At 39.5% G+C, this 26530-nt stretch overlaps 2 protein-coding genes across 2 annotated transcripts in view; one reads left to right on the top strand and one right to left on the bottom strand.

The window, feature by feature from the left end:
* The window catches only part of GALNTL6 (polypeptide N-acetylgalactosaminyltransferase like 6), a 487857-nt gene extending 482637 nt beyond the window's left edge, over nucleotides 1-5220 (bottom strand). Inside the window, exon 1 of the mRNA XM_086746397.1 lies at nucleotides 5043-5220. Coding sequence (XP_086602523.1) covers nucleotides 5043-5171 — 129 coding nt within the window. The 5' untranslated portion in view covers nucleotides 5172-5220. The remainder of the gene's footprint in view (nucleotides 1-5042) is intronic.
* The window catches only part of SCRG1 (stimulator of chondrogenesis 1), a 780146-nt gene that overhangs the window by 630939 nt on the left and 122677 nt on the right, over nucleotides 1-26530 (top strand). The gene's annotated exons all lie outside the window — the stretch shown is intronic.

Here is a 26530-nt window from a genome sequence, read left to right as displayed (position 1 = left end):
ACACATCGGCACAGAAATTAAGAGGGCTAAGAGGGTAAAAGAGGATTGAAGACACAGGGTCCCAGCTCCTGCTCTGGAGAGCGAAATGAGGACTTGTTCAAAACTGTACGTGCACAGAAACTGAGCATAGAAAGTGAGGCTTAATTTGATCAGTATTTGTTGTGGTTGGCCATGAACTCTTGCCAAATAGTGCAAATTCATGTCAATAGTAAACAGGCAGCTACTTTTGTAGACTTACGCCTGTTTGTCACTCTATACTTTATTTACTCCTCTTTTAAAGAGAACAGAAATCTCCCATCTCACAAGTTTGTGCTGAAAGCACAGGTAAGTAACAGAGACAGCGGAACTGCACACATAAGTAACCGACAGTGTCCCGACAGTGGAATCATAGGAAATAGGTGTCTATTTGTGTCCTCACTGAACCATACTTAATGTAACATTTTGTAGCTGTTGAAATCAACTGGAAAAGCAAGGGTAGTATAGCTGGGGGGTGGGGGGACTGGTAAGTTTCACTTTCAAGAGGCAGCTTTTATGCAGCTCCAGAAACAGAATTTACAAACCCAAGTTCTGTGCTTCACTGGTATCAACCGTGAGTAAACAGAGCTAACTGTCCTGGAACAACTATGATTTTCAGAAGCCGTGTTCCAAACAGCAGGAAACATTGAACTTTGGGGTAAAATAACTTTTTTTCATCTCTTTCACAGCTTTCAGAAACCCGTGACCCTTCGCAAGACAGATTTTGGTCCGAAACCTGTTCCTGGATTCAGGAGCCAAAATTAGCACTTTCATAGCCACCAGGCTGGAAAGGCGGATTTTGCATCTCTGACAGCTACAACACAGGCCCAGGATTTGTACGAACTAAGTTCTCCTTATTCTGAGGAGTTCATTTAAATTCATACCTCAGATACCCCAAGAGAAAGACCTAATCATGAGGCTAACCAGACAGAAATACAGGATTCACCACACAAGGGAAAGAGAGCGTGACTCTCTCTCCATGCCATGAAACAGCGCTTTCCCCTGGCAGGATGGCTGTATTTTGGTCTCTGCTCTGGGCAGAAGAATAAAAAGGGCCAACACCATTGAGAAAGCAAACTCCTCCCGCAGAAGTGCCTAAATCAGGAGGTTAAAGTAGTATGCCCCACTGCGCCAAGCTAAGTAGAATGAAGCCAGACATCTACCTTCTTTTCTTACTTTACACATCATAAAGCATTTCAATAACATACCTATGAATAAGTATTACAGAGCATCTGCGACTAAGAGATGCTGCTGTTCAATCCAGTTTTAAATGAGGAGATTTGACATCGAGAAGCAGGGAGATGACAACTGAATAGAACAGTACAGATGAAGTTGAAATGCATTAAGGTGCCATCCCATAAAAACAGAAAAAAAAAAATGTATCTCACAACACTTCACCAAATACCTATATTATGGACACTGGAAAGCTGCTGCAGGAAATTTGGTTCTCTTACATGAAGTTATTTTTCACATATTGAAAGTATATAAACAGGCAAGGATAAAGCCTTACTGTAGCCAAATAAAGTAGCACTAACTTTAGATAGCATCAGATAATCAGGTTTGGAGTAGGACTACATCTGTTGTTGCTTTTCCTCCACAGAAAATAAAATTGAAATTAAAAGTTTTAGCAGCGTAACTTAGTATCCAAACACCCAGCCCTTGGGATTTTATCAGAAATAAGATCAGATAGGGTACTTATATCACATATGTAGTATTTCAGTGACAGGAAAAAACCTAGCTGTAAAGACTGTAATCAAAACTCAACTCCATTTCCCTTATTCCCATAGCACTGACTTAGAAAGAATTAAACCAGAAATTGTTTCTATTTTTTTCCTCACGAGTGCCACTTTATCGTCAAACTATATTTTATGGAGAGCTTGTCGCTCCGTGTAACTCAAAACCTTAACATCTGTACCTCTACCATTGAAGCTCCACTTTAAATACTGTGATAAACCAAAAGTAAACAACAGTTATCAAAATATAAAGACCAAGCCTATCAAGTTCACAAGCAAAAACCTTAGGAAAACGTGATAGGTTAAAAAATAGTAAGTTTGTATGAAACACTTAGAGGTTAATAACGCTTACAGAATTACTGTACAGTGATCACGATCATTATTGCTGTCTGAAATCAGAGTTGTCAATACCATTTTCTCATCTTTTAATCTTTCCTGAAGAAGAGCTGCTCTGCTCAGGAACAGAATTTGCACAATGACAAAAAAAAATACTCTTACGTAACTCACTGCAGCACTATTTTAAAGAATAAAAAAGTCAACTTATTTTGTCACATTATAATTTCTAGACAGTACTAAAGGGCACAAGTTCTCCTCTTCTAGGCACTGGGAATGACACAGTCCCCAGGGGACACTGTTCTACCATTGATAGAAACAGACTATTCTTGCATTGTGGTCTGCTTTTGAACAGCTTCTCTGCTTACTGCTGTCAGGATATCAACGCTGCTTCCATCAGCCTGCTCTCTCTCCTTTGCTCCAGCACTGTGGCAAGCGACTTGGGTGGTGGGAGCGGCTGACAGAGCCCTCTTTCGTGGGCAAGTTTTGGGATGTCTGCTTTAGCAATTAATGAGAAAGTTTAATTTAGAACTAGTCAGAAAAATCACAATTTCACCATGTCATCTCCTTAAAAACACCTGATGGTCAGTAACATTAACTTAATCGTTATTAAAACAAGATGGCATGTTTATAAACGTTACTGTCACTGTCAGAATACTACAAGACACACATTTTACCCAAGAGAGCAAAACCTGTTCAGCCTATGGCTAACTTTAATATTAAAGTTATTGACAGCTCTGCCCCTCTTCCATGGTCACGACACACCACAGCAGTCTGACTGTACGTCACTGTCTCGTATGCCGACTCTACATACACAGCTACGGAACCTAACATCACTTCAGAATATAAAAGAAAAGTCCGCTGCAGTTTCAGTAGGAATGACCTTTAAACTTGTGTTAAGTCACACTAAATACTGAGCAATTGAACACCTCATGGGCAAAGAAAGACTGTGTTGAGTATTGAAATTCTTGCATCTCCTACTAACTTAACAGGGGAAAAAAAAAGTTATAGTTCTACTCTGATAGTATTCCACTATTTCTAGCATGACCTCATTTCTAGTGTAGTCTCAAGGAAATACACTTCTTACAACTTCCTTTATATTTAAAGGAGTTGAACTCAAAACTGTTATTTCAACCCTTGTTCCTTGTATGCATTTTGGGTTATGACGTGCACATCGAAAGACATAAGTACCGTAATTGCATTACTCGCCTCTACTTCAACCTGCTGTCCTTGCTGGGTAATGACATTGCCAACATGACTTCAAATCTGACAGTGATAGTGCAATTACATTAGAGTCAGCTGTAAGGTTCAAAGTTTCATTGCTCATTTTTATTGTTTTCCCATTAAACAGTCCCATTACTGCCCATTACTGCTCAATTAGTATTCAGGTGGGAAAAAGAGTGGGGGGAAAAAAAAAAAAAAAAAAGATAAAAAAGGAAGCTAGTAAAAAGCTCCTTTCAGAAAATCTAGGATTTAAAATTTGCTGGGGTCTCATTAGCAAGTCTCACTAGCCCTTCATGTATGCTCAGCTGCTGATCTCCAAGGTTTTCTTCCACCACTTTATCCAGAACTTTTTTTTTTTTTTAAAGTTATTTCCCTTTGAGTGATATCCAGTCACGCTCTACTTAGGGTGCAGTCTTGAACGTTAGAAATTTCACCTTATGTCAAGGCATGTGTCTTTTAAAAAGCCATGCAACAAACATGGAAATCATGGAAAGCATTGAATAGCTTAGCTTTCCTAAATCACAAAGTACATTACAAACTGCCCTACAGCATGTACCTTGTAAACTAATGACAGACACTTATGATCATGTACAATTTTCTTTTAGCAGAAATTACTTCGCACTAAAATCTAGCACCTGACACCTACTGCATTTTAAAACCCTTGGAAAGATAAACTACACTTCAAATTAAGAAGCCATCCCTAACTTCCTCCTGTAGTAATAAAGCATCTTCCATGCAGCATATTTCATTAACCAAAGTTACGATACTTTGGAGGACTAACTTCTGTAATGAATATTAACAAAGAATCAAACATATTATTGTTCAATTGAAGACGTTGACTGAATTACATTTACTATGTGGAAAGTACACTATATACATGGGTGATGACCCTTGAAATTAAGACTACTAATACACTAAAATGATACCTGGTGCTGCCTAATACATTCTAACATGCCTACGTTCTAACTTGCCATGCAAGTGACAAACAAGCAAAAAGATGAAACAAGCCCATAATTTCTTACTAATGACCTATGAAATATTTATATTATATTTCAATTACACTGACAATTACCGTGTAGGAGCATAGCACTGTTGAACAGAACAAATATAAGCTTTGGTAAATTACACGCATGGTTTTAAAGCCCTGCATTACAACTCCCTGAAACTAAACTTCGCTTAATGCAGGTTACGCTGTGATTTATGAGCCATCCATAAACCCAGCGACTTGAAGAATAACTTCAGAAAAAAAAAAAAACAGCCTATGTCAACTGCTGTTATTCGTAACAGTGATTGAAGAGATTGTAAACTGGAAATATTTAAAAGTTCGTTGTGACATCAGCCTGACAAGCAGTTACACACAGCGTGGTTGTATCAGGTCACATCAGTACCATTCAGAAGAGGAGAAGACTGTCAGTCACTTCTGTCGAGTTTTCAACAGAAAGGAAGAGGAAACAAACAGCCTGGGTGGTGAGTTACCCGGGTGGACCCCCAGCCATTTCAGCGGACATACAGCCACGCACGGGTTCGAGAAGTATTACAGACAGACAGCCAAATAAAAGTTGCGGTAAAAAAAAAAAAAAAAAAAAGCTCCTCTTCTCGTAAAGACGATCAGAACCCAGCATCACCCTGGGCTAACCGAAGGGGCGCACAGGGTCCCACCTCCTCCTCCCCACTCCGCTCCCGGCACCGCGCAGCGGGGCAGCGCAGGGCAGCGCTCCCGGGCGGCTTCGCACCTACCTGCGGCTGGGCGGGCTTCACCAGGTGCTTCTCCTTGTAGAGAGACCAGAGGCCGATGTCGGGCAGGAAAATCAGAGCCGCGGTGAAGAGCAGCGTCATTTGCAGAAACCTCTTCTGTTTCCTCTTCATGGCCAAAGCCAGGCTGCTCCGGTAACGGCGGCGGTAGCAGCACGGTGAGGCCGGGACCTTCCCTCCCCGCTGTCCCTCGGAGGGGCCCGGCGCCGCGGAGAAACTTCGCCCGCCCGCTCGCCCGCCTCACGGCCGCCCACCCCGTGCCCGGGCGGGGCCGCCCCCCGCGGCAGCGGCGGCGGTGGGGCCGGAGCTAGCGGCCGCTCCCCCCGCCCCTGTGCCGCTCCCGGGGGAGCTCATGGAGCCACTTGAGCGACAAACAGCCTGGCACACGGCGGGAGGTGGAGTAAAAAAAAAAAAAATAATAAAAAAAAGAGGCAACCCCCCGCAACGAGCCGAGTCCAGTAAACAGCGCTGGCCCGAAAGAGCGCCCTCTCCTCCCGGCTGCGGGGCGCAGCGGGAGCGTTACCGTTGCGCGGACCCCGCCGCTCGCCGCGCCCGCCCGCCCGCCCGCCTCACCTTCCCCTGCCCCCGCCCCCGCCTGCCCGGGCCCGGGGCGGCGGGGCGCGGCAGCGTGAGCTCATCACGCGCAATTTGCTAAGCAAGAGTTTCAGTTAAAAAAAAAAAAAATTAAAGAAAACCAACAAAAAAACCAAATGTGAGAGAATCGCAGAGGCAGGCGCCGCGCACCCCGCCGCGCCAGGGAGTCGGGCAAAGAGGGGGCAGCCCCCGCGCCCCCCGCCACCACGTGCGGCGGCCGGGCCGGGCGCGGGCAGCAGCGGGCCCGCCCCGCCGCGCCCCCTCATCGCGGCCACCCCATGTGTGCGCTGTCCGCTGTCTCCGCGCCTTTCCGCGGCGTCGGACGAGGCGGCGAGCGGAGGCTCAGCGCTGGCGGCCCCCGGCGCGGGGACCGCGGGCCGGAGCCGGGCGGCCCCGCCGCCGCCTCTGCCGCTGCTGCTGCCGCCGCCGCCGCCGCCGCGCACCGGGGACGGGGCTTGCAATTCCCGTTCCGGTCCGTCCTCCACGGCGTTACGTGAAACGCGGGGGGAACCGCGCTGAGGGCCCGCGGGCGGCCCGCTGCCCCGGGGCCCGGCCCGCTGCGCCGGGCGGTGGCGGGGCGCTCACCTGGCGGGGTTCTCCCGGCTTCCCTCCCCCGCAGCACCGCCTGCCCCCCGCCTTCCCCCCTCCCGGGGACCGGGGTCACCCCCCGCCCGGGGAGCGGCACCGAGGGAAGGAGATGTTCCAAGCGATGTAGCTCCGGTTGTCGGCTCTGCCCTGCTTGTCGCATCAGACCCGTTTGGGCGTTTGGTCCGGGTTCAGATGCTTGCCCTGCCGACGTGGTGCACTTATCCTGTCTTCTCCAAGTAACTCCTCTCAAGCAAAACGGGAGGACGCTTCGGTTAAGCTTACTGGGACCTGGTGCCCTTTCAGCCTCCTCTCATCAAACAGTGGGAAAATGTGTACCAGACTAGCAACGTTAATGTGTCTTGAATTATTATTGAAAAATACAGGCATATCTAACTTTTTTTTTTTTTTCTGCCCTGCATATAAACAGCTATCGCTTCACTTGCAGTCTATCTTTCTATCGGTGGCTAAAATCTTTCTAAACGCCTAGGTCTACATCCTGCAGTGGGAACCCTGTTTTTGGAACTGAAGTGCATCTCTACAAAAGGTCAGAAGCAGTCCTATCTTTTTTCATGGGTGAAACCGACCTTGTCCATCCACTGAACTGTCTTGTGCAGAAACCAGTTCCTACACATGCATAAAATAGTAAAAGCAGCAGTTAAAGGTTATTTTTAGGAGAGTAGCTGGAGATAAAGGAAAGCTTGTGGGAGGAACAGAAGAACTCCGATCGCTGAAGGTGAGGTGGGAGGAAAGAGCATAATGCTCTTCACATAAAAGTAGGACTGGAAGGGACCTTGCGAGGTCAGATCCTCCATGGTTCTGCCCCAAGGCACGATCAGCTACATCTATGTCATTCTTGACAAGTGTTTGTCTAACCCATTCTGAAGTCCTCCAGCGATAGCACCACTACAGCCTCCTCAGGCAATCTGTTCTGACTTGCAATTACAAACTTTTCCTTAACGTTTAACCTGAATCTTCCTTGCTGTGATTTCAGAGTATTGCACTAGCCACCAAAGAGACAGCCAGCGGAGTATTCCCCTCGGTCTTCACACCATTAAAGCCCACTTCCAGATGCTGTTCCACAGGCACTCCAGGACATCTCAATAGCTAATATCTCTTACTGCTTTCATCAGGACCATCTTCAACTGATTTGTATCTTTCTTGAAGTGCAACGTCCAAAGTTGGATGTAAAATGGTACTTGGGACCTTGTAAGCAGTTATAAGGAAAAAAAAAAGGATAATTGTGTATGTGTCACGGTGTGCACTCTTTTTCCATGCTTCCGTGTGGAATGCGAGCTTTGGTTGTAACAGCAGTAGGCTGTTAACTAATGACCGTTTTGTGATATGGTTTAAACTCTGGTTGGCTTAGTTTCCCTCAAATTAACTACCACCTAATTGATTGTTCCTATTTCTGTCTCTGTGGCTGAATACTTCTCCCTTTTTGCACTGTCTCTATTGAATATCATTTTTTTTTCCAGAATATTTATTCATTTTGACAAAATCACTTTGAATGTAAGCCTATCTTCCACTCTCATATACAAATTCAATAAACAGTTTATATTCTGTAATCCAGACAGTTAACTAGACCTTTACCATGTTCAGATGCAGGACAGATCCTTGCAGAGCTCTGCAAAATGTGTCTTCCTGCACTTAAGAGCACACTGTTGATGCTTTACTCTCTCTGTATTTTCCAGAAAATTTTGCACTCACACTGGTAGTTGCAAGACCTACGTAAACTAATCTTGCTTAGAAGAGTGTCATGTGCAAGGATTTGCTCTATTGTCTTAGTGACAAAGGATATACTTCATTGTTTTCTTTTCACTCCGGCCAGGCTATTCGGATGTCGTGGAAGATCACCAAAAAGGCTGTGCAAGCAGTTGCACTTTTTGATTGCTGCAGCTAACCAAGAAGGTATTCAGTTAACCCAAATTTTAAAAATTTGGGGTTGTATTCAAGAGCTGGATCCACCAAAAGATCAGAAGTATTCACAAAACCAAAGGGCATCGATTTTGTCAGAAATTCTTCTTACTTTTTTAGTTTCTCATCCAGGGTTAGGAAACTTACCCAGCATATAGAGGATTTTTATTCAGCTGCCTTTTTGTCTGAAGGGATTCAGCCCTGATGTTCTTCCACTCAGTACAAGAAGCATAATAGCTAGAACCATCCTAAGTATAGAGATCATTGCTACAAGATCATACGATAATTGTATAGAAAAAGTAGGACTACTGGCAGTAAAGATTTAGGAGATGTTGTGTACTGGAATTCTTAACCAGCATGCTGGTTAAGTCCCTCTCCAGAGGTCAAACGTAATGCAGACATTCACTCTCAGGAGATGAAATTCAATTTAATTTCCTGAGTCCTGAGAATGATTTTGTAGTAAGGGTCATAGTCCACAACTGGCAAATTCAGGTCTGCTTTGTAAAGAATAAAGGCACATTTTTCAACAAATATTTTTCTCACACAAGCATAAGCCACCTAGCCCTAATAAGAATTCCTGAGTTTTTAAGATGCTAAGCTAGTTTAAAGGGAGGAAGCTGGGGCGGGGGGGGGGAAGTGTCACTGTTCTGTGAGTTAAAAGCTGCAAGCACACATCAAGGCATGTGGCAATAAGGCATGCTTGCCCTAGAAGAACTTGTAGTGGAGCTGCAGAATATACAGTTTCTTCAGTGGGAATACATTCCAGCCTTTGCTGTTTCACACAGTCTATTTGCTGTTTGAAATCTCAAGCTATATGTGAAAAAGAATGAAAGAGGTGCATTCTGAAACCATGCACATTTTGGCACCACAACTTAGTGTATAGGGGTCATATTTTCATTTCCGCTCCTCTATGTCCTACTAAGCCAAAGCTTCCACCAAGACTTCTGATATGACCTAGGACAGAAAATACAAACAGAGTGTAAAGCATCCTAGCAGGAATGAGAGCTACCAAGCGAGATGACTAACACAAACTGTTAAGCCACACATTTCAAACCTAGAAGCTGAACTTAGACAACCTGCGAGGTAAATTTTTTGAGATCACAGCTTTACGTATAGAATTACTCAATAGAGACTCCAGCTCATCGCTAGTCAATGCTCTTCATGCAGGACAGCCACTATTCAGTGCATGTATTGCAGGAGCCAAACTCTGCACTCACATGAAGAATAAAGTGCCCACCTTCATGTTCATGGTTACAAACAGCAGAGGTTGATGTGCTTTATATAGAGAATGAATCTCGTAAAATGATGATTTACCATCTGTAGTATTGCCATACAAAGGAGTGAGTAAAGGTAGTGGGATGGGCATTTGTTTTGATTACAATATTTACCTCCAGGTAACTCAGGATATAAAATGACCAGGTCTGTTCCTATATTTCGTTTCAGTCTGCTTAGCTAGAGATAACATATAGCGTTGCAAACCACTCTCAAAGGCAGGGAGAGTGCCAAAGGGTTCTGTTCTTCTACCAGTATAACCCAGATCTAAAATGGAGTTGCAAACAATTTGTGAATCTGGTATTTAGGGGACTGACAGGCTTTTATCATGGCTGGTTTTCATCCTCAGATCTCCAAGCATCCCTCACAGTACCTCACATCCTCTCTCTGTATCACTTGTCTTAAGATCGACCAAAACCTCAAGGGAAAGGCATGACACTGGTAGGATACTAGAAATAGAAATGGAAATAGAAATTCAATGTGATAGGAAAGTAGTCTTTTACAAAAGTTCAAAATCCAAGATCCTTCAAACTCCCACAGAGAACATGTATTTTTCAGTGTATTCTGCAGAGAAAAGTTTCAACAACCTCACCTCAAAAGCTGAAATGCTAATTTATATAGAGTCTGTCTGTAATTAATAATACATGTAAGTTTTTTATTGACCTTCTGTTTCTAAGTTGTTTTGGCCTCCTCTGTCTCCAGTTTTGTCATGGAGTTTCAAAGTCATCATCACATATTTGTACGGCTGCTAACTGCAGAAATATTTTTTTGTAAATCTCATTCGCTGGGTTTTTCTTAGAATCAAACTCTTGTTCTCAAAGTTAACTGAGAATTTCAGCTGAAAGGGAAAGCTATGAGCCTCCTACTCATATAGGAAATACATAAATTCAGTCCCCAGAGAGAAACTCAGGAGAAGTTTCTCTTCTCAAGATTTTTTTGGATCCTGATTTGTATTCTTTAAGGTATCAGGTTTGGCAATATTGCATAGACCTAGAAAATTTGCTTGAGAAGTATACTACAGACTTTTATTAAAATTGAAGTAGTTACAAATCTGAAGATGCTTTCTTTTTCGCCAGTAGAGATTTTTCTAGTCAGGGTATACTTAACGGTCCATTGCCTTAAATAAAAAGTTTAATAGCAATGAAAATAAATAAATTATATGAAAAGATTATTGGGGAAGTCCGCTCGATAATTTCATTGCTATTCCAGATTATAAAGTTTGGTTTAAATTCCGAAGGAAAACTATTGCTCCAATAAAGTCACATAGAACTTAAATGAGTAGTGCTAACACCACGAATTATTTCCACTTTCAAATCTTTATTCTTTTTGACTAGCTGAATGATGGATGATTGCTTCTTCATTGTTGCTGTGCCACTACAAACTCAAGAAAGCAAACAAAAATGCTGATGGATCAGACTTTTTGCCAGTTACCTCATAAGCTGCAGATTCTCTACGGCACAAAAGAAATCACTGAAATGTAAGGGTAATCAGAAAAGTTTATTTTAAGAGAGAAAATCAGTACAATGTCAAATATTTCTAAATAGCTCAGTAATCATAAAACACTGATGTCAGGAAAAATAGTTGCTCATTCTTCCTTTCACAAAAATCCACAGTAATTTGGACCTAAATATGGTGCAGGAACATGACATTCACAGGAAGTTGGATGAAAAAAAGTTATCTTCTTTTAGATCGTATTTTTTCAACAAACAGAAGCAATATATTAGCTTTACAAGAATGGAACAAACTCAACTGTATGTTAGCTAGGAAAAGCATTCAGCTTTTTTGAAGATCAGCCCTCCTTTTAGGTCTTTTCTCTGGCCCGTTTCAGAAAGCTCACTCTACATTTTCCCAGTATCTAGTAAGGCCTCACATCAACATTACTCTTTTCACATCTAAGAATTTCCTTTGTCTGATAACACGTAGGGCCTTCACACTCTCATCACACAACTGATCCAGATTGGATCTAAAATAACATTATATTACTGGAAATAAAGCAGTACATTCTGCAAAGCTTCCGTAACAGGACTGAAAGCCTCATCTCACCAAATTTGTAAAATCTGTAAAATGTGCAGAACATATCAAAAGGTAGCAGATGTCACCTTCAGTTCCCTTTTCTCACTAGAGACATCGCCAACAAACTTCAGAGATGTCTACACTAATAAATAAGAGAGGAGAATCGGCTAGAGGGAGCACCGCATTGCTTAGTTGCTCATTTGCCTCCAGTTTTCTTTTGCGCTGCTCCAAACAGTTCTTTCCAAGACTAAGCCCAGGTGCAGCACTGGGAATCATTTATTCAGTTAACCATAGAAAAGGATGAATGGATGGCACTAGGTTGCATCTCTGTCATCCTCCATGCACTCCCAGCCAGCTGAGGACCACATGCCCCAAAACACTCGCCATGCCATTCCCTAGGGTATGTTATACATCCTTGAAGTCTGAAGAAAGTCACTTCAGTGGCTTGCACAGGGACCTCGTGTCACCTCAAACACTGTAATGGCCTGCATTTTTGCCTCTCCTCATTGTGTCAGAGATCAAGATACCAGCTTGAAAAGTGAGCAAACGAAAATGTTGGTTTGCTACTAACAGTTCAATGCTAATAAAATGCAGTAACTTCCTGTGTTCAGTTTTGGGCCCCTCAGTACAACAAGGACATTGAGTTGCTAGAGTGCATCCAGAGAAGGGCAATGAAGCTGGTGAAGGGTCTGGAGAACAAGTCTTATGAGGAACAGCTGAGGGAACCAGGATTGTTTAGTCTGGAGAAGAGGAAGGAGGCTGAGGGGAGACCTCATTGCTCTCTACAACTACCTGAAAGGAGGTTGTAGGGAGGCAAGTGTTGGTCTCTTCTTCCAAATAACTAGCGATAGGACAAGAGGAAATGGCCTTAAGTTGCAGCAGGAGAGATTTAGGCTGGGTATCAGGAAACACTGAAAGAGTGGTCAGGCATTGGAACAGGCTGCCCAGGGAAGTGGTGGAGTCACCATCCCTGGAGGTGTTCAGAAAATGTGTAAACATGGCACTTCAGGACCTAGTTTAGTGGACATGGTGATGTTAGGTTGATGGTTGGACTTGATGATCTTGGAGGTCTTTTCCAACCTTCATGATTCTATGATTCTATTTATAACTCACCGACAGTTGACTATCAATTTCTGTGAAGTATACCTAGGACTACAAATGCTATATAAATACTTTCTTCAAGTTTGAAGATGAGGAAACTCTCAAAGAGAATTTAAATGAAGATCATAATTCTGACAGCTCCAGTTCCATCAGTGCAAATTTCTGGTATAAATGAGTATAAAAACACAAAACAAGTAAGAAGCGGCACATTTTTACTATATTACTGCACTGAACCATCATATACTGTAGAAAGGCATCACAGATGCCACAGAAGGCAAGATGATGGTTTTATATTCTGGGTGCAATCCAGTAATTACATAACCTGCATTCTAATGACTAGGTATTGCTCTGTCATTAAGGAGAAAATATAATTTTATTTAAAATTGTAATTGCCAAATCCAGTGATTTCTGAGGAACTGTGTGAATGTGATTTGCAATATTGATTCCATCATATTCAAGTAACAAAATAAAAGCTGAAAGAAACAAGGCTCAAGATACTTTATAATAGAAAGTAATAATTCTTTCTATTATAGTAATAATACTTTATATTAGAAAGTAATTTTTGTAAGGCGTATTAGTAAGAGTTTTTTCCATTTTTTAATGATTAACATATTCAAAATTTTGCATGCAGATGTTGAAACCAGAGATAAGCCAACCAAGGTAAAATATAAAGGACTAGAATGCTGCTCAGAAAAATGCTTATTAGTATCTTATAATCAACAGTTACTGTCAGGTTGATCTACAGTCTTACTAATCAGGTATTTAGTATTTTCCAAGGAAGTTGTTATCCACATTTCAAAAAAGCCATCATGAGAATTGGGAGATTTTTTTTTTTTTTTGCTATTGCAATTCGGACATCACAAGTTGTCTTTTCAGTCTCAGACTTCATTCAGCCTCATAGGATATTCAACAGTAGTAGGACTCAGAATACATTAAATGATCAAACATAAGAAATACAGACATCACCGAATATTATGAAGGGAATAACGATAAAACTTTCCGAAGAGTTTCATCAAAAGCTTATTGAAAATTTTGAACTAAAAGTGTTAATTTCAATGAGTTTCATAATAGCACAAAGGTGATAAAATAAAGTATTAATGGCTATCAGAAGTAAAAAAAAAAACCCGTTACATCTATCTAAGTTACTCTGAATGTAAAGAAGCTGAGGCTTTAAAAATTTTTTTGGGGGGGGTGTGAGAGGTGAGGGAGAAGTTCTCCTCATACTCTGAATAAAATACAAGATAATAACTATCAAGAAATGGAGGGCAGAGACTATTTTAATGAACGTGTGGAGAGCTCCATAAGCATGTGCTTATCCCTTTTACAAATATTACCGAGAGCTGGCAACTTCTGGTGTTAAAATACCCATGAATCCATTGTTTCGAAACACCTAGCTTACTGCATGTCTCTAAATTTTGTTTTGCCTCCAAATGGGCAGAAGCAGCACCAGGTGCTGGAGCTGCAGCAACTTAACTGGAGAGCTGATAGTCCTTAAGCAACACGGAAACGTATACGGGGAAAGCCAATAACATCCTCTGCTGCTGTAATGTGGATCAATAAGCATTCTGCCCTGTCCTTTCACTTCAGAGTTAGAGCACTAGAACACGTGTGTTTGGCTTGAAGTTTTTTCTTAAAGTGGTAACAGCAGCTTCATTTTAGCTACAGCAATGTGGAGTAATGAGAGGTGAATCAGGCTACAGGCAATAAAAGAGTACTTGTTCGTGTGGCTTGAAAAACTTTTTTTTTTTTTAAAAAAAAAAAAAAGCTAACCTTCTGAAACAGAAACATTGTTCCATGGTAATGCCTAATCTTAGCAAATGTAGTTTAGATTTTTTACCCCCCTTATTATTTAGAGGAAACATTTGTTTTTATAACTAGGATACAGAGGGCCTTCCACACCTTGGAGAGCTAATTTTAGTCAGCTAATTAGTCAGCTAATTTTAGTCAGCTAATTTTAGTATGATATCAAAAGGATCATTCCATATTCAAGGGTAAAAAGTAGCTAAGAATAGAGCCAAATGGATTTTCAAAAAACTTTAATCACTGAAGCTAATGATAAATTTAAGAATAGTTAATGTTAAGAGCTCTTTATGAAGTGATTAATGCAATCTGCCAAGTAGTAAATCCCAAATTCTCTAGAACTTTTTTTCAGGTACATACATCTGCAATTTTATATACACTAGAGGAAAAAATAATAGGAAAAAGCATTCTGCTGTAACTATAGATTCTACTTAATGAGAGAAAAAAACCCAGAATTTGCATTGGTGTGCAAGTAAATGGATTGGTTAAAAACAAACAAAAAACACTTAATAAAAAAATAAAGTGAAACATGAACACCATAAAGAAACTTTTAAAATTTGAAATAGCAAAAACCTCTAAGATCTTTTTAAACACAATTCAAAGAATGTGCTCCATTTCAATGTATGTGAGGGCACAAATTGAATTTTGGTTCATCCCAAAACGAATTTTCTTTTTCTGTTTTTGCTTTTGGCCATCATAAAGGCCAACAGCCTCCTTCCCTGCCCACCTACATACCATACAAAACACTTATCAAGATAAAGAGTGACTACAGTTTAAACACCTCAGCAATAGGTAAGGATTTTGAAGTTTCTTATTAAATCTTAATGTTCTCAATCATACCCGAGTTAAATGCTTTCCAGTCTTTGGGAAGCCACCAGAGCAGCTGGTTGGCATTAGCAGTATTAAGTCTAATTCATATGTTTTAAGCTTTTGAAGACCATTTTTCTTCTAAGGGCAGGATTGAAGACAGTATCAGCCTAAATACATAGGAATTAAAATATCATGGTATCTCAGGCTGCTTCACATGAAATGCCTTTTTTTTTTCAGATTACTTTTATGTATAAGAACAAGTTAAATTGTCATATCTCTTTTCTTTCAGGTCTCGTACCGTGGCATTCCGCTAGCAGAGAACTTCCTTACCAAGATAGCAGTCCCCATCTGTCATTCACTCTTCATGTTTCTCAATGGCGTTAAGAAGCCTGACAGTTCCCATGAATAACAATGACACATACTCTCATATCTTGTGAAGAGGCACAAATTTTATTGATGAAAGAGGGGGAAAAAAACCCCACACTGTTAAAAGAGTTTTCTGAGCACTGCTTATGTCTGGTTTTGAGTGAAAATGGAACAGCCATTGTGCGAGAATCAACCACCCTGCTTATATCCATTATCACGTAATCGCTGGCTTAGGTCACAGCAACTAAGGACCTGTCTTCACTATGAACACAAATCTATTTTGTAACTGACACGCCACGCTTTTACAAGAAAGATTCTTCTGTATTTTGCACCAGCCCTTGCTTTGCTGGCCTTCCAACAGCTTTTAATACACAGTTTCTGACCATGTTTATGCATCTGCACTTAAAAAGCTGCTTAAGTATACCTGCCTGAACATCTTGTAGAAAAGTATCCTGAAATCATATCAGAGAAGCATGTTTTGGAGATGCTCACAGGCAGCATGTAGAAAACATGCTTTCACTGCTATGAGTGGTTTTCATGGTAAGTTTAGCAAACATAATTGCATAAATATAGTTACAGAGGCATATCTATACTACCTAATTTTCAGAAAGACTGCATCTATCTATTTGGTAATAGGTTTGTTTTGTCAGTACGTAAGAGAATGGGAAAAAATTCTCAAGAAGGGAAAGGGCCTCAGCCAATCTTACCTAGTTGTGGTGATTAATAATGCAGCACTATGTTAGCCTTTGGTCAGCCTCGTGTCAGTCAAGATGTTATTCCTAGCACAAGCTAATTCAAATTTCAGTCTGAAAAATTTCCTCTGGTCTCTTGAGGTTCTGTACAGAGAAAAATTAACCAATATCCCATATTAAATGTTATTACAAAAGAAAAGGATGCCGTCTGCATATAGACCTGTGCTTAGAAGCACTTTTCCTTATTGGCATGAGTTATATGATATTTTGTTTTTCCTTCAGCTTCATTCTTGAACTTCTGACTGTATTCAATCAAGGTGACTGAGAAATATACCGATGTCTTTAGGGGGTGGCACTATTTCAGATTATAGTTTAGATACATGTTACTTTAAAAAAAAAAATCTATCTTCATTGTCTAAAATTCAGCTTTTGGAGAGGCTGGGCAAGCATCAGTCTTGAGGAAAAATGCTATTGAATATTACGTTAATGATCTTGGCATAAAAGTATGTATATGCTAATGACATTTTGAGAGTCATCAGCAATAAAGAAGAAAATTAGAATGTTATATAGGAAGAGCTAGATAACCTTGATGGCTAGAATAATAAAAGTGAAACTGAGTTTAGTATAGTTTGGGACAAGATTGTATATAAAATGTTCAGAAAAAAAAGAGATACTGAAAATTTGGAATGAAATTTTAGCTTGTAGATGAAAATTCCATGAGGTATTAGGAGAAAGTAACTTACTTTGTTTTAAAAGGGTCTCACTAACTTTAAGATTAGGAAAATACATTGTGACTATGTGCAGTAGCAGAGGTCTTGCTTGACAGATCCAGGGAACCATTCCAGCCTGAGGTGCTCAACTAACTTGTTTAATCCATTTGACTAATGCCACTTGTCCCCTCTTTCTTAACAAATGCTATGAAGAAGTCTAAAACTCTCTAACTTGTATATTCCCTTCCTACTAAAGGGGCAGGAGCATTGTCTTACCTAGTTTTCCAATTGTCTAGCTCTTTCCAGAATTAGTATTTCAGAACTGGATACTTTTGAAAATGCTTACAATTCAAACTGCTGATGGTTGAGTCTCTTTGACAAGTCAGCTGCTAAAGGAAAAGAGCAGAAGATGAAGCAGGCAAAGTACAGAAAGAGAAATATTGCTTCTGCCCAACTGAGACCTTATTGAAACCAAGCTGAAATTGGGTCAGTGTGCCTTTTAAAGGAAGCAATAAAGCTGCTTCTATGTATTGGATCACCCACTATGTACTGAGTCACACAAGCCTACTATTTCTTCTCCATCTGATTCAGAGGAAAGGACCAAAAATGGAAGACAAAATAGATCTTAAGATTTGTTTGTTTCATTATTTTTGAAGGGAGCAAGCTGTGTAACCCTTGAAGATAATTTCCGATATTACTAACCGGCCTGAGTAGTTTTGGTCATGGTGACTGTATAAGGACATTGATGGCAAGTTGAAAAATGTCAAAGTTCCTCAGTATATGTCATGATAAATTCAAACACATGAAAATTCTACTTTTGGGGAGAATCCACCTCAAAATTTCTGGCTTAACAAGGTCTCAAATGGTGTTTTTTTTTTTTTTCCAGCTGCAGTGCCAGGCGTTTTGCATGGCCAAACCTCCATAGAAGTTCAGCGAAATTTTGCATGCCAGTAATTTTCAGAAAACTACGCGTCAGAGAGCCTACTTTATAAAAAAGGTGCCTGAAGTAAGGTGGAATTAGACTTTGCACACATCTATTTTATTAATATGGCATAGTCACAGAATGTTTAAAGTTCTGAGAAATGACAATTCATAAAATGACTCATTAGTAAGTTGCCAATATTTTGGATCAGAAGAATCTGTTTCAAAATATGGTGACCCTGGGCAGGCTTGGTTAGTAATCCATCTTGATGAATCCACACACAACAATCTGTGTCAGACAGAAGGATTGACAATTCTTCCCAATGCACAGAAAATGTGTCCTAAAACTAATAATTGCTATTTCAGCTAGCTGTGTCTAAAACGTAGTGAGTCTAACACTGTGAACTGTGCTATGTTCTTATTTGATGGAATCCTGGGAGATGAGTCTTATGTGACATGTCAGTATATGTGATCATTTTGTTATATTCCAAAGAGCATTGAGCTTGTTTTTTAAAGTTTTTTTTTTTCTTACGGGCATATGAGGAAGGAGTTACCCCCTTTGTGGAAGACAGCAATATAATTTAAAAGCTGAGGCTAACATGGAAATGACACAGTATGAAACATGGAATAAATGGTATATAACAGTTTTCAAAATAGAAACAACATCAAAAAGCTTTACAAAGGAGAACAAAACTCTGCAGTTTTGAGATACGTACTGAGATGGTTTAATAAGAAAGCACATTTTTACGACTACAAAAAGGAAAATGATGATGAAGTTAAAGAACTGTAGAAATTTAAAGAGTTGTTTGATGAATAGGAATGTACTAAAATAGCTTATTCACTGAGACTTTAAAAGACTTTTTTTCATCATGTCAGTATTTCTAAATAAAATCTCAAAAATGCATTAACTTGTAAACTGCAATTATTACTTTTGATAGCTTAGCAATCTTTCTACTCTTCCTACCTATTTCACGATAAAACATCATGTGCTTTTAAAACATCTTATGACTGAAGTTATACTACAAATAGATAGGCTAGAGATAGTAATGTAAAGACATTTAAGTTTAGGATTCAAGTATGATGAGTGTCAACAGTGCAGTTGCAGTTACAATTCGTAGCTCCATGGTGGAGCCAAAAGCATGAGCTTTGCACTTATTGCTGAGAGAGAGTCAGCAATGTAATGCAAGTGTGAGAGCATCCAGCTTTCTACAGGAACGATTTGTTCTGGCGTACCCTACATAAGAGTGATTTCTTAGACCTAGCTGCAATTGAAGAATTGTTTCTAGAAGTCTGTTTCAATACCTGAAATCTAGTCACTTATGTAGAGTGCCAGTCATGAAGTTTCATTGCTGCTGAATGTAGATTATATTGTAGGTATACCACAGCAAGGGGGAAATTCCCATTTCAAAAAAGAAATCATACAAAAAAAGCCATTCCACACAAAGATTTCAGACTATAATCAAATGTCCTGGGAACAGTCAGCATCTTTGATTTTAGATAAATACTTTCATGTGCCAATGAAAAGTATCATTCAGTATAAAGCATCTTAACTGAGATGAAGCACATAAATCACACCTCTTTTGTTAAAGTAACTCTCCAAAATTAGCTTCATAAAGCAAGGACTATTCTTCCCTATTCACAAGCATATTTTAAAATACAAAGCATCATATACATCAGTTTCTAGTGAAGCCTTAATCTCATTTCCAAAACTGAAAGCTGTTCTGTTCTTTAAAATTATTACTTTTTAAGCATTACAAATGTTAATGCTCAGATGTACATTAAAATAATATGAGTAAAAATAATGATGTAAAATAAGAGCAATTCTAGGATATTTTGTACCAGCTGTGTACTGCTCTTTCATTTAAAAAAGAAAAAAGCATAAAAACTGAAGTTGTGAGTGAAGCTTGCCGCTGCTCCCCAGGCTGATTATTCTTAGAAGGAGAGAGAATGGATGTTTCCTAATACATCTCTTCTTGTCACACTGGGGATACTCAAAAGAAAAAAAAAGCCCTACCAGTTTACTACTTTGCTTGTGAATTTGTGGAAGCAGAGTTCAAATACCAAGTTACTACTCTGGATGGACCATTGAGCATCACAGACAGTCCAGCCTATTTGATGCAGGCATAGGAGAACAGTCTCCCAAACAAATTCAGAGCTCTATGTTTGAGAGAGGGGGCTTGTTGTTGTTGCAGGTGGCAGTGCAATTTTATGGGTTTGTGAATCCTCGCTTTGAAACCTTCTAAAAATCATGTTATCAGAAGAACTTGCTTATGTCTAATTACAGTGGGTTGTTTCTTGTACTAAAGCAAGCAGAGAGCACTCTGAAGTGAGGAGCCCTGGTTTCAGTTCGTAGTTACAGCTGGAGAAGCTTCCTTGGATATTGCCCAAGTTTTGCCTGGCTGATGTAAAGAATTAACAGCATCTTCCCAGGTTCCACAGTGTCTTCACCAGTAGCTAACACACTAGGAATGAAATTTCTTCCTCGTGTAAGAGTGGTATAACAGGATGTCACTTCTGCAAATTTCTGGAGATATAATTTTCAGGGCTATGCCCTTTAAAAATACTTATAAAGGCAAATGAGCTACAAAAAATGTGTTAAGTACTCATTTGTATGTATGAGAGCTGTTCAGTGTATTAGCAATTAGAGGGACTATCAAATTTTAGGTTGTATGTGCAACTGGCATGCACATCCTGTACTCGTTTCGGAAGGAGCACTTCCTATTCAGGGGGAGATATAGAATGCTAACAGAGCACATTTTAATGCGTAGCTGTTGGCCTATCACACTCAATCCACCTGCATTCATTTAAACCATTCATTTAAACATGAGGGAAAACGAGCTATTGAAATATACATTGCAAGTTAGTAGGGAATTTCCATTTGTCTTAGTGTTAGAGGTTAAGTAAGCTCTGAAGTAAGAAGCAATCCTGAGAAGTACTGTTTGAACTAAAATATACCTTTCTAATTTGTAAGCTCTTCAGTTAAGAGATGTACCTACTTACACGGTATTTCAGAGAGCGGAGAAAAAGCGTTACTACAGCTAAGGTGAGAGTGAAGGCTCTCAGTACTAAGTACAAGATATTGTGCCAATTGCCTGGAGCAAAGGTGAAAATGCAAATGTAAATTGCATGGAATTATAAAATTATATGCAGCCTCTAATGACATACTTTGCCATCAGAGACCTACTTCAATAGCAGAATATTTTAGGATATTAGCAAAGTTCTAGAGCTATTCTTGTAGCACAATTTCTTATTGTGAGTGCTGCAGACGTACTACTATTTGAGTAGCTAGTGCAAAGTGGAAGATTGGGGTTGTTTTTTTTTTTTTTTGCAAAATAGCATACAGTATCCCCGTAAGGGAGGAGTCTGGACAACAAGAACACGCTGCATCTCCACTGATGGTGATGAGGAGCTAATGATCTCAGAGACTAGCTGGACATCAAGGAGGAGTTGCATTAGCAACAGGGAGAAAAGGGTACCAAGATGACAACTGTCACGCAAACTCCTACTCAGCATATTGCAAAGAAGCTCAGCTGAGCTGACAAGGAGTATAAAACTGCTTATATAACCAATGCCAGTTGTTTTGCTGAGGAAAATAATTGTTATGACTCACAAGAAGAGCAAAGGAATTGCCTGAAACCTGGCAGAACAAGTCAAATTATTGCAATGTTAAAAAGTCATCAATAAGCTGCTTACCAAGAAGTTAAAAAAAAAAGAAAAAAAAAGGAAGAAAAAAGAAGAAAAAAGATGGAGAGAGTCAGTCTGTGCTAGACAAATATTGTAATAAATAAATTTTTAAAAACATATTTAGGAAACTATGATAATTAAGATGATACAAATATTTGACAACATTTATTTAAAAAAAAGTATTACCAGGACAAGGTAATTCTTAAGAACTTTTCTAACATGCACAAAGAAAATCTGTATTTTAAAGCATATAGCATACCAAATAGTAGAACAATAGCAATGCTAAATGAAGAAGATAACTTCCAGGCTCAAAAGACACTGCTTTTAATTGCAATTCTAATTTAATTTGGATGTCATTATGTTGAATAAAGATTAATCAATAACTAAACTGGATGTTGTTTCAGAACTTACAAGACCAATAGCAACAATGCAGCTGCCCACCAATTCCTCTGTAAGGAAAAAGAACGTAGTCCCAGTCACTAAGAATTGTGTTAGTACATAAATTTCTAAAGAAGCAATTTTCCCAAAAATGAATGCCATCACAAGTAAATCAGGTTAGAAAACAAAGAGAAAGGTGTCAAAATAAATTTGGAAATTCTTTAAAAATGAGATGACTGCTAGAGAGCAAGAATCATGCAGCAACAGATCTGTTATCAAGGTAAGAATTACATTGAGAAGTGCATAGTGGTTCAGGGCAATGTGCGGACAGTACTTAACAGTATTAAAAAAGACACAGCAAGAAGGAAACTGAAAGTAAAGCAATATTAACTTAAAACTTATGGGATATAGAAATCTGATAAGAGAAGTTAAAGGTGCTGTGGAAAATGCACGGTAGAATGGGCCTCCAGAGAGTCAGATGATTTAAGCATTACCAGGTCAAATGTGTTGGTGGTAATCAGATGCATCTTCTGATGGACACGTCAAAGTAACTCCTTATGAGTGAGAGTGAGAGACCTTGCAAGGTGCCACTGCCACCAGTAGTGGTAATTCAAGTACTGCCCAAGTGTCTTCACAGGCAGAAAACGCTGTATATAACTCTTAAAAAAGGAATAAGAAATAGGTGCTGGAAGTCTAAGATCACACAAACTCATATGAGAAAATGCATACATTTTCAGCAATGAGTGCAATTAACTATTGCAACGCCTTATTAATAGGATGGGTGGACTCACGTGATGCTATGCTGGAAGACACGATTTATCCAGGAATGTTTTTGGATTCAGTACAGGATATCTTGGCAAATGACAAGGACTGCTTACTATAGAGGTCAGGCTAAATGCTCCAGCAATACCTGCATTCAATGAAACTTTGAATAATACCATTGCAATAGCCTCTTCTCATGTCTTGCTTACTAGAGGAGAAAAATTCCTGGCTGTATGCTCTGGGTCTGCTTCATGTTGTTAATCACTTTGTAACTTCCCTTAGAGAATACATTTACTAAACAGCCTCAGTCTCTGAATGTTCCTTTTCACCTTTGTACTTCTATGAAGCATCTGCAGCTTTTCTGTGTGCTGGGAAAAGAAAAATAACTTTACTTCTTTTATTATTTCAAAATTCCCGGTGTCTCTTCATTTTCTCAAACCTGAAGTAGCAGGCGAATCTTTGGAAAGAAACTCCAAATTTGTAGAAAACATTTTGAATTATCTTTCGTAGTAAGTGGGCAGCTTCTCTCCAGAAATGTTTAGTCCCTTGCATTTCCTTTTCTTTCTTCAGCCCTAATCACAATTTAGAAAAATTTATCTCTATGAAAAATAAAGTGAAAAATGAAGTTTCCTTTTCCTTACATATCTTTCTGCACTAAGTGCCTCAGCAACTCTTCTAATTTGATCAGATGGAATGAAAGAAAAAGGATTTATTTTCATGCAGTTTTGGCTATCTATGTTGTTGAATACAGAAAAAGGCAGGAAACCAAATAATATTAAAAAACCACAGTTTGTGTCTAAAACATGACATTTCTGTTCGGAAAAATACCGTGTCATGAGCTGATAGTGCTGAAATTAAATTAAGGTCTAATTCTTTGTAGAAAAGCCTAAGGCAGTAATGAAATACTTTGCTGATAATCTGGTGTGAAGCTGGGACAATCGGTCCCAATTCAAGAAAGCCATAGAATCATAGAATCATAGAATGGTTAGGGTTGGAAGGGACTTCAAAGGTCACCTAGTCCAACCCCCCTGCAAGGAGCAGGGACATCCCCAACCAGATCAGGTTGCTCAGAGCCTCATCCAGCCTGGCCTTCCCAGGGATGGGGCTTCCACCACCTTTCTGGGCAACCTGTTCCAGTGTTCTATAACTCGCATTGTAAAAAAATTTTTCCTAATTTCTGATCTAAATCTACCCCCCTCTATTTTAAAACCATTACTCCTTGTCCTATTGCAACACGCCCTACTAAACAGCCTCTCCCCATCTTTCCTTTAGGCCCCCTTGAGGTACTGGAAGACCGCTATCAGGTCTCCCCGGAGCCTTCTCTTCTCCAGGCTGAACAGCCCCAACTCTCTCAGCCTGTCCTCATAAGAGAGGTGCTCCATCCCTTTTATCATCTTTGTGGCCCTCCTCTGGACCTTCTCCAACTGGTCCGTGTCCTTCTTGTGTCGGGGGCTCCAGAACTGCACACAGGATCTAATAGGTCACCCGTATTAACATATTTTGAACTTCAAAGCACATGCTTTGATGCTTTTTCCCAACATGGAAACTATACCAAGAATTTATCCCCAATGGATCAAGGCACACAAAAAAAAAGAAAAGTGGAAATTGCAACAATAATACAAATAGTAACAGCTCTTCCTTACTATAAATTTTCTATTATAGATATATGTGTTAAGACCAGTGTCCAGATGGAACTCTGGCCACTAACGGTACTGACTGGAAAGATTACATGACACCACGATGCATCCATAGTGCCTATTTTTATTGCTAGATCTGTAAAAAAAAAAAAAAAAAAAAAAAAAGGCTGCAGTGTCAGGCTCACTGGCATTCCCTTTGTCAGTTAAACAACAGACTAACCTGTAAAATTATGTAAACATATAATACATGCTTTAGTTACTACTTTATGCAATGTATAAAATCCTTTCTATCTAGTGCTCTGAGGCACAAAGCATTTGTTTGATTTTTCTTTGGACTTCGCTCAAATTTAAACTCTCCTTCAGGGCTATCAGATGAGCTGCCCAGAAGCAGCTCAATGGAGCTTGAAATACAGCAGGTGCTGAGTGGATGTTCTCCCTTGCCAGTTGCTGCAGCATGTAGCAAACTTGCCTTTATTGGCTTCTAAGGCTGTGAATCTGCCCCAGTTTTTCACTACAGCCTCAGGCATGCTGCTGCTCATTGAGATTTAAGCTCATTGGAAGTTGTAAATGGATCTCGCTGCAGCTACCTGTAGCTTTTCAGAAAGATGCAACCGGCAAGTTGACTCAGAAGTCTGCCTCAAACTTAATCTCAATAAATTGCTTTTAATCTGTCTACTGTTTGATACAAAAGATTTTTGTTAAAAACATGGCCTCACACTTTGGAGCAGAATATGGACGAATGATTGATCAGACTCAGCAGCTGCTTGCAAAAAATATTGATTTTCTGTAGATAACAAAGCATCTAATCATTTAGGGTATATTACCATTTTATATAACCTCTAGAAAATAAGGTACTACAGCTTTACTGTTCCAGCAAAGAAATATAGGCTTTGACTGTTAAGATATATCTCAAAGTTTTTTGAGAGAAATTTTTTTTTTGTTTTTTTTTTTTTTTCCTCAGAGTTCTTTGTGAGGGAGACAGATAGACTAGATACTATAAAATGCATCCAGTTACTCTATTTTTGTTTTACGTACACAGAACTTTAAAATTTATACAGATAGTAATATTTTCTAACGGCCTGTCCTATTTGTCCTATACGCAGTCCACTACAAGTATGAATTAAAAAGTTCTCTTAAATTACTTTAAACATGATTGCATTTGCTCTCAATGGAAAAACAAGCAAAACCAAGCACTCCCAACAACCAATTCTTAAAACCGCCTATTCATTTACATATATTTGGAAAAATAATCCAAAGGGTGATCAGGATAAATAGTTGGAATTTAAAAATGGCAGACTTGACCTAAATTGCTATGTAATTTGCTGTTAAAAGTGTTGAGTTGGGAAATATTTAGTGTAGTTATTGAACAGCTTAGTGCATGATGACACATGTATCTAATTGTCAGGTTTGACAGGATTATTCCTATGAGTAAGATTTAATTATAACAAACTATAATAAAATTTATCTGTAACCTGGAGAAATTCTTTCAGAGCACTGGGAAACAAACAAAAAACAAAAGGAAGATATCACACCAGCAAAATAAGAGATCAAATTAGTCCAATACTGAAAGATTCAACCACTTTTATACAGTCCAATCTAGCATATAGAAAAGAAAATATTTAGTTTTCAGAAGTCACTGGCTCAACGAATTTGGAACAGACTTGAGCTTTTTTACTTACTTATAGGAATACTTAGTGGTGGAATTTACATTCCTTTAATTCCATAACTTAATGTGCCTAAGGGAGCATCTGAAATATAAAACTGGTAAAGATCAGATAGGCTTCAGAGGCAAGCCTAGTCCATCTTACTGACAGAGGTCATTTCCATTAATATAATATCTTAATAACTATGCCCTCAGACTGGCATAGAGCCTCGCGCATTAGCTTGTCCCATGAACCCTAGGATTTAAAGTTGTTTATTAAAAGGATGAAAGGATGACACAGGGTTATAAAAAGGCATACTGTACGTGTTAAGGTTGATCTTTTACTTCAGTACACATACTTCTAAAACATGCCTATTCCTTTAGGCTGAAGGTGAGGAAGAATTATGTATTGAAGCCAAAATTCACAATAAAAATATTTTTTAATATTTCTAGAGCAGCTCCCTCTGGTGGACAATGATTATCAAGAGGAGTTTATGAAGGATTAGGCACTGTCAACTCTTACTGCTCTCTCTGCTCTTGTACTGTAATGACCAGTGTAAACAGGATTATGCAGGTCTGAAAATCCCTC

This window comes from Chlamydotis macqueenii, chromosome 4 (genome assembly GCF_036417535.1).
Source record: "Chlamydotis macqueenii isolate bChlMac1 chromosome 4, bChlMac1.mat, whole genome shotgun sequence".
Taxonomy (NCBI): Eukaryota; Metazoa; Chordata; class Aves; order Otidiformes; family Otididae; genus Chlamydotis; species Chlamydotis macqueenii.
The sequence above is the reverse complement of the archived record's forward strand: the minus strand, read 5'-3'. Positions and strand labels throughout refer to the sequence as shown.